Source organism: Macaca nemestrina, chromosome 3 (assembly GCF_043159975.1).
Source record: "Macaca nemestrina isolate mMacNem1 chromosome 3, mMacNem.hap1, whole genome shotgun sequence".
Lineage (NCBI taxonomy): Eukaryota > Metazoa > Chordata > Mammalia > Primates > Cercopithecidae > Macaca > Macaca nemestrina.
In genome coordinates, this window is record NC_092127.1 from 17,966,912 (window position 1) to 17,980,204 (window position 13,293).

At 38.2% G+C, this 13,293-nt stretch overlaps 2 protein-coding genes across 2 annotated transcripts in view; one reads left to right on the forward strand and one right to left on the reverse strand.

The window, feature by feature from the left end:
* The window catches only part of LOC105466678 (polypeptide N-acetylgalactosaminyltransferase like 6), a 1,213,852-nt gene extending 1,211,867 nt beyond the window's left edge, over nt 1-1,985 (reverse strand). The window contains exons 1-2 of the mRNA XM_011715755.3: nt 1,336-1,985; nt 609-915 (exon numbers count right to left, since the gene is read on the reverse strand). Of these exons, the coding sequence (XP_011714057.2) occupies nt 609-746 (138 nt within the window). The 5' untranslated portion in view covers nt 747-915; nt 1,336-1,985. The remainder of the gene's footprint in view (nt 1-608; nt 916-1,335) is intronic.
* Nucleotides 1,910-3,191, forward strand: LOC105466673 (uncharacterized). The gene has a single exon (XM_011715752.2). It carries the CDS (start codon nt 2,141-2,143, stop codon nt 2,630-2,632), a length of 492 nt encoding a protein of 163 aa, XP_011714054.1. The 5' UTR covers nt 1,910-2,140; the 3' UTR covers nt 2,633-3,191.
* Nucleotides 3,192-13,293: the final 10,102 nt, after the last annotated feature.

Below are 13,293 nucleotides of genomic sequence, written 5' to 3' on the forward strand. Positions count from 1 at the left end.
TATCAAGCGACTGTGAAACAGAATGAACATCCTTAATAACTCTGCCTGTGTACCCCATGGCAGCACCTTAGCAACAGGGGAGACCAAAGAGAGACTTTAAGTTTCGACAGGGTAAAAAGCTGTTGCTAAGCACAATTTACAACCAAAATACTGAAAAGTGTAGCTTGATTTTTAAAGAACCACTTCACAATCTTAATGATTTAGTTGGCCTCGTTCACCCGAACATAGACTTGCATGCCCAATGGAAACCAAAAACCTATCCTTGTCACTAAACTTGCACCAAACCCACTCCCACCTCCATAGCTAAACAGTTACCTTTCATCCACCTCAAGTCAAAATCAACCTAAGACCAATGGTGAAAGATTATCTTCTTTTCTTCTTGACCTCTCTTATACTTCTTTACTAGTTGTACACGTCACGATGTCACTGGCTGCAATCTTAAAACAGCTACCTGCTTAAACCCCAAAGTCTCTAAAGTCTTGTAATAATCAGCTTTGTCAAGACTTGGGGGAAAACCCAAGGCGATCCCACACCCGGTTTCTGGAGTCCCCGCACCAGTATCACTGCCTTACCAATCCGTCTGTGATCTTTCTCTGGGTGGCACTTACCTGCTGCTCTCCGGGTTCCGCTGACTTCACCAGGTGCTTATCCTTGTACAGAGACCAGAGACCAATGTTAGGCAGGAAAATTAAAGCCACCGTGAATAACAAAGTCATCTGCAGAAATCTCTTCTGTTTCCTCTTCATTGCAAATGGTAACAGAGAAGAAAAGTTAAAGGAGATGGCTCCCTGACTGCTTCTTGTGTTTAGTGTCAAATTCCTTTCCTCTCCCCTGCGAAGCACCAGAAACTGAGAAGCTACAAACTTTTGTTGCGTGCTCAGCACCAATCTGCACGATTCAGAGGGAGTTGGCCATCTGCAGAACAAACGCACAGTTACTTTCCCCCCAGAAAACTATGACGAAGGCATTATCTATTGGCTTAGAAATAAATGACTTGACTGAGGAAATCATTAAGCTCATTGACCTCCATTAATATAAAGCAATGGAGTAAATATGGTTGTTTCATTGACTAAAGGTAAGTTACGAAAAAGTCAACAGCATGCTAGATACTTAGGTAAATGCGAGTTTTTGTTGCTGCTGTTGTTTTCGCTCCCCACCCCCTTAGTGTAGGAGGGCTTGGTCGGGGTGGAGCGGGTTAGGAGAGAGAACTGAGAGGAACTGGCTCAACCCCTTCAAGTGTCAGGAAGAAAAGTGTCCGCTTTTGACATTGGAACAGCGTCACCTTCCTCGTCTTCCCTGAACATCTTTTCCAGTGCTCCCCTTGGGATAACCCACCTGAACTCAAGTTCAACTCCCTCCGGAGCCAGCTTGCCTGCGGGCTCCACCGGGATGCAGGGACTCCACCGGGATCCAGGCAGAACTCTGGTTCGGCTGGAGGTCCACGAACTCCTGGACCTTCGCGCGCTGTCTACACGCTCCTCTGCAGGCAGAGGCTGGGAGCCCCGGGAACCTGGTGGAAAGGAGGCTACAGATGTCAGCGGAGTCCAGCCAGGAAGTGGTGGCGCCGCGACGTCCCTTCCTCGCGCGGTCCTAGGAATGTGATCCTCTGAGAAGTGAGCACTCTGCCCATCAATCTCGTCCCTTCCCCCGGTGACGCTCTCACGCTCCGCTGTTCATGTTACCATTCTTTTCCGGCAACTGAACGAACCCACAGGACCATCACGAGCACCTAAAGGGCAATATCTTTTAATCTGCTCTTCTCGTAAAGGGGATGGAGGTGGAGAAACCGAAGTCTGTGCTGGGCTTGGAAGCGGGCGAGGGCGCTGCGAGGAGGAGCGGAAGGCGGAGATGCGCCGCGGCTGCACCCGGCCGCCCGCACCCCACTCCCCGGCGCCTGCCTTCCGCGGAGACGTAGCTGGTGTCTGCCACGTGCGGGAGCCCGGAGCCCGGGAAGGGAGGGCGGGACGCCTGGCGGGGGTGGGCAATGCCGCCCGGCCTCCAGACGCTATATAAACAGACCCGGACGCGAAGCAGCGGCGGAGGGCGAGCGTGACGCTGGAGGAGGAGTGGGAGCTCCCAGCCTGCGCGGGTCCTCTCTTTCCCTGCCAGGGCTTTTCCGGGTAATCTGGGACCGACAGGGATGCCAGTACCCCGTCATCTCACCCAAAGGGCGCCAGGCCAGAGATTCCAGGGGAAAAGTCGTCGGCTGCAGGCGGGTGTCCCAGGAATTCCTCCATGGTGCCGGCTGGAGCGCGGCGAGCCATGGCGCGGCGGCTGCGGGAGGTGCAGGCGACCCGGGGCTGGGCCGGTCCCGGGGAGAGGGGATCCCCCGGGCCGCGCGTCCCGCCGTTCAGGCCAGGTAGGGGGTGGGGAAGGAGGAGGAAGAGGATCCCGAAGCAAGGTAGAGCTGAGGCTCAGAGTTCTCAGGCAGCAGCTGCTGGAGGACACCGTGGAGACCCAAGGCGGCTCTCTTCGGGTCTGCAAACACCCGGGGCCCCGGTTAAGATTTGGCAGTGCCACCCCGCTCCTCCCCCGCCTTGCACGACCGCATTCCGCGCGCCTTGTCACTGCGAGGGCTACCTGTCCTCGCACACTCCTCCGCGATGGCCAGAAAAGGTGGGGACCGAGATAAGACTCTGGCAGATAGCACTCCTCCCTCCGCCTAACATATCAATGCACCAACGCCCCTGACCGCACTCGCAGGAACCTGTGGCAGCCTCACCAAGGGACAGCGTGCCCAGCACCGTGCACTGGGCGCTCTTGGATCTGGAGCTCACAACTCCGGAAGAAATGGGGACTTAGATGAGGTGACAGACATGCATGCAATGCAGGCTGAATGCGCCTGTCTAGAGCCAAAAAGAAACGCCATAGTCACCTCTTTGTTACAACCTGGATAAGATGTCCACATGCTTGGGGTAGACATGCGTGGGATAGATAAGCCTGTGGACTTCAGACTGTATTTTCTCTTTCCCTTCTTTCTTCTTTCTCACCCTCACCTCTGGCACTCCCTCCTTTTCTGCTCGCCCTATCTCTTCCTCCCCTTTCTACTCTCTCTCACTCTAGCGTCTCACTTGAGAAAGACCTAGATTTGAGTGGGAAGAGTTATGCCTTAAACTGTTCGCATTAGAAATTCAAAATGTATTTGAACAATGTAAATGGACTGTATGCATCAATAAAGGGCTATGCTGTAATATGTGTTTTCGTGAATCACTTGAATTTTAAAATAGAATGAAAACATATTTAATAAATGTTGTTGAATGTGTCCTTTATATCAAGACCAATTACCTTTAAATTTTATATAAATGCAACTTAATCTAGAGTGTAAGAGACTTAATGCTTCACCCCCACCCCCACACATACACTTTGCCTTTTGTAGTCTGCATTATTTTCTACCCTTCTTTTTCTCTCTAAGGAAGTGCAGTTTTGAAACACAGAAATATGAATTCTAGGAAGCAACATAGCAGGGAGAGGTTTCCTGGGAATATTGTCAGGTGCTCAAGGAAATAAATTTAGAGAATCATTTAATTATATTGGATATATTTTTAAGTACTGATACAGTTATTACTTTTCAAAGTTAAATAACTCAAAAGTGAACCTGGAATTAAAAAAAAATAAAATCTCTCACATTTTAAACAATACCTTAAAAAATAGTCTTGGATCAGGAATGGGCATACTATCATTCTATTTGTTGAATCCAGGGTGTTGAGTTGAAACATGCTTCATTACTGTTAAACTAGTAAACGGTCTTGCATACAGCATCCATTCAGATAAAATCATTAATTACAGTGAGTGGACATAATCACTGTTACTTCCCCAATCAAGTACATGCGGAATACATGGTAGAAACTGAAAGGAGAAAATTACTATGTTCACCTCTGTTTTACAGCATAGTTCCAGACCATAACTTTAGCTTTTTCTCCTTTTCTGTATATTATTTGTTTTTGATTTAGAGCATAATTTCTCTTTTCCCTTCAGTCTGGTATTCTTTCAGTATTCCTCATGTAAATTACCAACAGATGACAATGTGTCTAAAACTGATATTTTAGGTTTAGTTTACAAACAAAAAACTCCAGATGACAGTTAACTTTTTTGCTCAGACAATCCAGATTAAATGCCAATATAAATGTGTGTGGATATTGTATGTATATAATATATGTGCACATCACATATTATATTAGATGTAATATAATGTATGTATAATATATGTGTATATAATATATAATGCACATGGACATGGTCTTTTAAATTTTGACTTATATAGAAAGACACCTGTTCTATGCTCTATTTGCACTCCCATTCTGTTAGGATTCAACTGGCAACCTCAGGTTATCAGAGTCCCACGCCGCTAATAATGTACTAATAGCTATAGGGACACATGGAAAGAAAACAGAGCAATATTGGGTGACTTTGAATAACTTACACTCTAGTTGAAAATGCAACATAAAGACAATTGAAATAAATTACCAAAGGTGCTTGGTACGAACCTTAAATTGAGCCAAATTTAAACCCTATATTTAAGGAAACAGAAGGACGTTGTTTCAGTTATCTCTCTACTTCAAAATGTAGCCACTTAAAACAAATTATTTTGCTATTTCTCTTATGATTCTGTGCATTGAATAGACTCAGCTGGGCTGTTGCACTTCCTGTGACACAGGCTGAGGCCCAGGAGGTTGAATGGGCTGAGCCAAGATGGCTACTTTACATGGCTGACAGTTGGCACTGACTGTCAGCTGGGGGGTCATGGGGCTGTCCACTGAAGTTCCTCAGCTTCCCTCCATATGGCCCCTGCATGTGGCCTGAGCTTCTCATAACATGGTAGCTAGTATCCAAGAGAGAGCAACCCAAGAACCTGTGTTCCAAGAGGGAGAAAACAAAAACGGCCAAGTCCTCTTAAAAGCTAAGGCCAGAACTGGCACAGCCTCTCTTAGGGAGCAGTCACTGGACAAGCCCAGATTCCAGGATGAGGTGGAGGTACAGGATAAAATTAACATCTCACTGAAAAGTTTGACAGAGAATGTGTGGCCATTCTTAACCCACTTTAGATATTCAAAGGCATGGAAGTAGGGATTTATAAATAAGGACTAACCAGGTTAGACACCGGATGATGGGGAGTAGTAGGGAAAGGTTTTCATATATTGGGTTCAGTAGAATTGTTCAATTGCTACAAAGATAGTGAAGTGACTTTACTTTAGGGTAGAAAGACTTTTATTACCTTACATTTTTAAAAACATGATGACATAAATGGAACTTTATTTGAAAGATATGCATTCATGATTTTGCTGTGTTAGCAGATATTTTCATATGAACTAGTTAAAAGGTTTACATCTGGAAAGATAATGCCTGGAGAAAGTCTATTGTTTCACAAACCAAGAGAGTCATCAGCAACAAATTTTGGGGTATGAGTTTTTACCCCAACAGTTTGGAGTTGCAAGTTGGTAAATTTTGTTGTTAAACATAATAACAAGCCTGTAGGAGAAAATGTAAATTGAGTTATTTTTAAGGTTATAAAATAGTAACTATTTAAAATTTTAAGAAATTATATTGAAATGTATCAGTTCTCTTTGATCTTGAAATGGTAGGGTTTATTTTCATATAGATTTGAATGTTTTCCAAGCTTTTTTTTTATCAGAAGGCACAAGCACTAAAACATAAAGATAATGTGTATAGAAATGAAGATACATTCATACTTCTTTTATCTAATAGAGATCCCTGGAATATGAAAACCCTTGAAAGTTTTCACTCTGGATAAACTATCAAGATACTTTCTTATTACTCTGTATTTGGCTAAATTACCTGTTTCTGAAAAAAACAAAGAAACAAACAAACAAAAAACAAAAAATTCTGCAGTGAAAAAGGAGAGATAAATGTACTAAATACCAATTTTAATAAAAGACATTTATATTATACAATTCATCTTGTGTAATTAAAATAAGATACAATACTAAAATTTTCCATTTTTTTTTTCCTCTGGCATTTCAATATTTGCCACTACACTATAAAGAAAAAGAAGAATCAAATTACATATTAAAATTGTGATGTTACCCAGTCTCTATCATCATTTTAATTCCTTACCAAAAGAGCCCTGAATCCATTTCTATATATATTCAGGTGCTGTTTGACAGAGGAAAAGAGATGAACATTTGAATTTTCAGCACCATGAGGGAGTTAAAAGGTGCTTGCAATTAAATGTGGTAGAAATTAAAAAGTGACAAATCCTGAAAAGAAAAGAAGGAGGTTATTTCTACTTGACCTAAATATTTTCTAACTAGACAAGATTCTTTACCTTATGACGTTTAAACTCTAAGTAATAAAATATACTTCCAAATAGTTTTTCCTCTACCTGTAGAATATATCTTTATTGTAATATATTTTCTTTTCCCATTTATTTAGTTATCACACACTTATTTAGCACCTAGTACATGCCAGACATGTAATCCAAGCATTTTCCAAACATTAAGTCATTTAATCTTATAAATAATTTAATTATGTAGTTTCTATCAATATCTCCACTTAATAGTTTAAAAAACAAGGGCAAATAAATGGTCAGCATCTTTCACAAGTAAGTACTAGCAAGTGCTAGGGCATGTACTCAAACCCAGGCATTTTGTGTCAGATTCCATGCTGTTAACCACTATACCATATTTTTGTAATATTTTACTATTTTCTTTCCATGACAAAAGGTATTAATTCTCTCTCTCTCACTTTTTTATTTTGGCCTTTGTGAGAAGATTACAGGAGCTAAACTAAAAAGCTGAGTTTTGGAAAGATAATAGTCTAGTTTTATAACCTGAAACCCTCTTTATTCATATTTTTTGTGGGGTATAAAAAAGGGAGTACAATAACGTAACTAACCATACATATATATTTTACACGCTATGTAAATATAATTATGTATTTTTAATTCTTATGATTATAATTTTATGCAGATCATATATCAGATTTCAATCTTAGATTTGACCTTTATCTTTTCATGTAAAATACTTGCATCATTTTAGAAAGAGTGTTTTGCATGTCAACTTCAACACAAGTTTCCTTGTGTTGAACAAGTAAATTACATTCATTGATTTCAAGTGAAAAATTCAAATAATTTTTGGAATGATGAGATCAAATGGTAATAAAGAGAATGTTAAATTTGTAGAAAATATATTTTTTATAATAGCTCAATAGAAAATATCATTAACGAACATTTTAAAGCAATACAATGAATAAGTGAAGCCAGTGAAACATTCTTAAGAAGCCACTGAATGACATATGGCGTGTTCTACTTTTTCTTTTTTTGGAGAAAGAGAAAATAAAGAATGCCATGCACACATTATATATTAGATATACAATTTTTTTTTCAGGCAGGATATTTATGAATATGTGATAAATAAACCAAAAAAAGGTTTTAACATTTTCCCTTCTGAGACATACTAATTTCAGTTAACGAGCCATATATTGAGTACACCATATAATCCAGGCATTGAAGTGAACATAGCAGGAAAAAAAAATCCTGTCTTCAGGCAATCCACAGCAAAAATATATTAATTGTGGAGCTTGGTGGTTTAAAAAAAAAAAGACATGGAGAAAAATAACCCAGTGAAATTGAAAAACAATATAGAATGCCGAAAGGTACAGTGGTGTACGGTGGACACTTGAACGATGCTGGTTTGAGCTGTGAGGCTCCACTTCTACACAAATTTTGTTCCACTTCTGCCACCCCTGACAAGAAAATCAACTCTGCACCTCCTCAGCCTATTCATCATGAAGACAAAGAGGATGAGGACTTTATAGTGATCCACTTCACTTATGAATAGGAATACATTTTCCCTTATGATTTTCTTAACATATTTTTCTCTAGTTTATTGTAAGCATACTGTATATAGTACATATAACATACAAAATATGTGCTAATTGACTGTTTATGTATTCAACATGGCTTCTGGCCACAATATGCTATTAGTGGTAAAGTTTTGGAGGAGTCAAAAGTTATACACAGAATTTTGACTATGCTGAAGGTCAGTGCCTCTAACCTTCTTGTTGTTTAAAAATCAACTGTAATTTCTAGTAAAGCATACTGGACAATCCTAACTGAGTAGGTAACATTTGAACAAATATCTGAAGGAAGCAAGGAAATGACCACTGGATGTCATGAGAAATTGAATTCTGAATAGAAAGAACAGCAAGTGAAGGACTCTGAGGTTGGAGTTTGGGATTTCAGAACAGAGGACCCTGAGTGTGGAGAATAATGGACCTAAGGTCTAGAGGTGATAGAGTAGGGAATAATGTCAATATAATCTATTGTAGAGATTTTGGCTTTTAGTCTGAGTGAGAGGGGAAGCCTTCACTCAGCCTTCACAAGTGAAGGGCCTTGATTAGAGATGGACATGATCGGACTTACTTTTTAACACGATGATCCTGGTGGCAATGCAAGAAATAGATTACACGGTAGATAGGAAGTAAGGCGAGACTAGTTGCAATAATCCAAAAATGGTGATGTCTTGTATCAAGGTAATGGAGATGATGAAAGTGATTAAAATATTATCAGAATATTCTGACTATGAAACTGCATTGAATAGTTGTTGAAATGAATATAGGATGTAAGAGAGAGGACTCAACATATTCCAAGTTTCAGAACCAAATACTGGCAAGATTGGATTTGTCTTTTGCTGAGATGGGAAGAAATTGGGAGAAACTAGTTTAAAGGATACAATCAAGTGTACATTTTAGAGTTAACGAACTGATGTTGCTAATGGTGAAAATGTTGAATAAGCATTCAGATATAAGACTTTGGAATTTTGCAGGAGTAAGTGAGTACATGGAAGCTAAATTGGAGATATAAATGAAGAAGTCCTTAGAGTACTTAAGCAAGTGAGTGAATATAGATAAGAGAATGAGCAAAGGTGGCCAAGAAAAAGAGCTTGAGGAAATCAGGAGAAGGCAGTTAAGTAGTGGTTAGTGTTGCAAAATGAAGTCAAATGAAGAAACTGTCTCAAAGAGAAGGGAGTGATCAATTTCATCAAATGAAGTTCATAAGGCCAAAAAGATGAAGTTGGATTAGCAATTGCAAAATTTCCTTGTCCCATTAGAAAGCAGAAGCGTTAGCAGCATCAAATGCAGCCAAAGGCAGCAGTTTAGACACTGGAAAAGATGATCTCTACAAACAATCTGATTATAACGTTTTAATTAACATAATTATGTTAAGCACTTAATGACCAAAGCAAGGAATGTATTTAATTTTGTGCTATTCAAGCATATTTATCTCTAACAGCAATTATCAAAAGTGAATGAAAAGATTCCAAACATTACTAGTTTATAAGAATTTAAATTCTCTTCCATATTATGGAGTAAGACACAATGGATTTTTAACTAACTGCATATAAGCCTCTCAGACTTCTAATGCAAACATTTTTAAAAGGCTAAAAAGTAACTAAGTTAGCTATCCTTGCCTTCTGATCCTATCTGAACAACCTGAAGGTTCATAGCTAGCCATTCATTAACATGCTCAATAAATTTTATTGACAAGCTAGTCTTCCTAAAACCTGTACTGAGTCATCTTTCTATTATCCAAACAAACTCAAGTTCACAAGATTTCAGATGTAATGTATTTCTGTTCTCTTTTCTTTTGGAATTCTTTGAGGATCTAATTGACACTTCCTTTCTATATATTTTTGTATATATTTGCACACATACACAAATGTAATTTCTATCAGCATAACTATGCAGTTAACATTTTAACTGTCTCTTAACACTGATAAAAATATTTTGTCAAAAGAAATAGGGAGCTATTACTATGCATGGATAGATGTGCTAAAATATTGGTGGGGAGTGAGACAGAGAGAGAAATAGTAACTAGGGACAAATGGCAAAACAAATTCACATGCAGTGCATCTTAACACCCATACATTCTTTATAAAATCATCAGCATATAGCACTGTCAAATTCTATGCAATAGCCAACACTCACTATTTCCCTGTTCAGTATGTGATTATGTCTAAACACTTCAGTTCTGATTATGCTTATAATAAATAAACAAGTAAATAAAATCCTCAAAATGCAAGAAGCTCGTGTTAATCATGTCTGAAATGCCTATGAATTATGTTAATAATTCTGGTACACAATATTATTTATAGTTATAAGAGTTGGGATTTTTAATTTCACACCCAGATAAGTAAATATATCTTTTGAGATCCCCATTTGAGAAGCTCTAAGAAGTTGTATGCAGTCAACATAGCAACAGTGAAAAGAACAGCTAGGACAAGGAAGGTCTATGTTCAAAATCCATTTGCATTACTTACCATCTGAATGACCCTGAAAAGACATAAAACTATCCTGCCTGTCATCTTATAGAACTGTGGAATGGGAAAATTATACCTATTTCAAGCGTTATGGTAATGATCAAAACAGGAAACATAAAGATGTTTTCTAAGATGTTAAAAATTTCCCTACTCTCAAGTTTCATTTACATAGGCTGAATGAAATTGGAAAAGCATGCTGACAGTGAGATCTCATTTACTAATCATTTATGATAAAATTTATCTTGTAAATCAGAGTAAGAATTGCATGTAATTTATAAATTTAGAAAAAAATTAACTGCATTTGACTCTATTATAGTAAGTACACAAATGTTAATTTAAGAGCATTGGATAAAATAAAGATATTGGTTTGAGAATTCCATTCCTAATGCATATATATATATATATATATATATAAAGAATTGCATGTAATTTAATAGTCTATTCCCTAAAATAGAGGAGAAAAGTCCTCTCTAATCTAATCTGGTGGTGACATTCACCGTCAGCTAAACTCAAAATATCTTGATCCAAGTAGTATGCTTTAAAACATACTACTAAGTTATTAATGATGAAAGTTTTAGTAATAATAACACATTATTGTTACTAATCATAATTTTCATTATACCATCTATAATACTGTTTGGTAAGTGCTCATTATGTCAGGCACATTGTTAAACATATTTTACATTTATTACCTAATTTAATACTTGGAGAACCTTGGAAACAAGCTGTCTTTTAGTAAGAATTACCCCCATTTCAAAGATAAGTCACCAAAGCTTAGGAGGATAAAGGAACTTGCAGAAAGTCACTCAGCTAATACTGACAAATCTGTGAAGTGAATGTATGTGTCTCTAATTTTAACATCTGAGCTCACTGTATTAGACAAAGTCTGTGCATTTTGCTGAAATTAATGTAACCTTTGGTAAAATAGATATAATCCAGATTAATTTTAAAATCATAGGTTACACACTTTCTTAAATGACATTTGCTTTTCTTGATAGGCTGAGGTGATATTTCAAATAATGTTTTCTCATCTTCTAGATAAAACATCAGAAGTAGTTTCAGGATAGAAATGTTCATATCCAGCCAAGCTAGGCTTCATGAGTGAGGGAGAAATAAAATCCTTCACAGACAAGCAAATGCTGAGAGATTTTTGTCACACCAGGCCTGCCTTACAAGAGTTCCTGAAGGAAGCACTAAATATGGAAAGGAACAATCGGTACCAGCCACTGCAATAACAAGCCAATTTGTAAAGACCATTGATGCTCTGAATAAACTGCATCAACTAATGGCCAAAATAACCAGCTAGCAACATAATGACAACATAAGGATCAAATTCAAAAATAACAATATTAACCTCAAATGTAAATGGGCTAAATGCCCCAATTAAAAGACACAGACTGGTAAATTGGATAAAGAGTCAAAACCCATCGGTGTGTTGTATTCAGGAGACCCATCTCACATGCAAAGACACACATAGGCTCAAAATAAGGGGATGGAAGAAGATCTACCAAGCAAATGGAAAGCGAAAAAAAAAAAAAAAAAAAAAAGTATGGGTTGCAATCCTAGTCTCCGATAAAACAGACTTTAAACCAACAAAGATCAAAACAGACAAAGAAGGCCATTACATAATGGTAAAGGGATCAATGCAACAAGAAGAGCTAACTATCCCAAATATATATGCACCCAATACAGGAGCACTCAGATTTATAAAGCAAGTTCTTAGAGACCTACAAAGAGACTTAGACTGCCACACAATAATAGTGGGAGATTTTAACACCCCACTGTCAATACTAGACAGATCAATGAGAAAGAAAATTAACAAGGATATCCAGGACTTGAACTCAGCTCTGGACCAAGAGGACCTAGTAGACATCTACATCCACAAATCAACAGAATATACATTTCTCTCAGAACCACATTGCACTTGTTCTCAAAGTGACCACATCATTGAAAATAAAACACTCCTCAGCAAATGTGAAAAAAACAGAAGTCACCACAAACAGTCTCTCAGACCACAGTGCGATCAGTGCGATCAAATTAGAACTTAGGATTAATAAACTCACTCAAAACTGCACAACTACACGGAAACTGAACAACCTGCTCCTGAATGACTACTGGGTAAATAATGAAATGAAGGCAGAAATAAAGATGTTCTTTGAAATCAATGAGAACAAAAACACAACGTAGCAGAATCTCTAGGACAAATTTAAAGCAGTGTGTAGAGGGAAATTTATAGCAGTAAATACCCACAGGAGAAAGGAAAGATTTAAAATTGACACTCTAACATCACAATTAAAAGAACTAGAGAAGCAAGGGTAAACAAATTCAAAAGCTAGCAGAAAACAGGAAATAACTAAGATCAGAGCAGAACTGATGGACATAGATATACAAAAAACGCTTCAAAAAAATCAATGAATCCAAGAGCTGTTTTTTTGAAAAGATCAACAAAATAAACCACTAGCCAGACTAATAAAGAAAAAAAGAAAGAAGACTCAAATAGACACAATAAAAAATGATAAAGGAGATATCACCACCAATCCCACAGAAATACAAACTACGATCAGATAATAATATAAACACTTCTACGTAAGTAAACTAGAAAATCTAGACGAAATGGATAAATTCCTGGACACCTACACCCTCCCAATACTAAACCAGAATAAAAGATTCTGAAATTGAGGCAGTAATTAATAGACTGCCAACCAAAAAAAGCCCAGGACCAGAGAGATTCACATCCAAATTCTATCATAGATACAGAGAGGAGCTGGTACCATTCCTTCTGAAACTTTTCCAAACAATCGAAAAAGAAGGACTCCTCCCTAACTCATTTTATGATACCAGCATCATCCTGATACCAAAGCCTGGCAGAGACACAACAAAAAAATAAAATTTTAGGCCAATATCCCTGATGAACATGCATGTGAAAATCCTCAATAAAATACTGGCAAACTGAAGCCAGCAGCATATCAAAAAGCTTATCCACCATGATCAAGTCAGCTCCATCCCTGGGATGCAA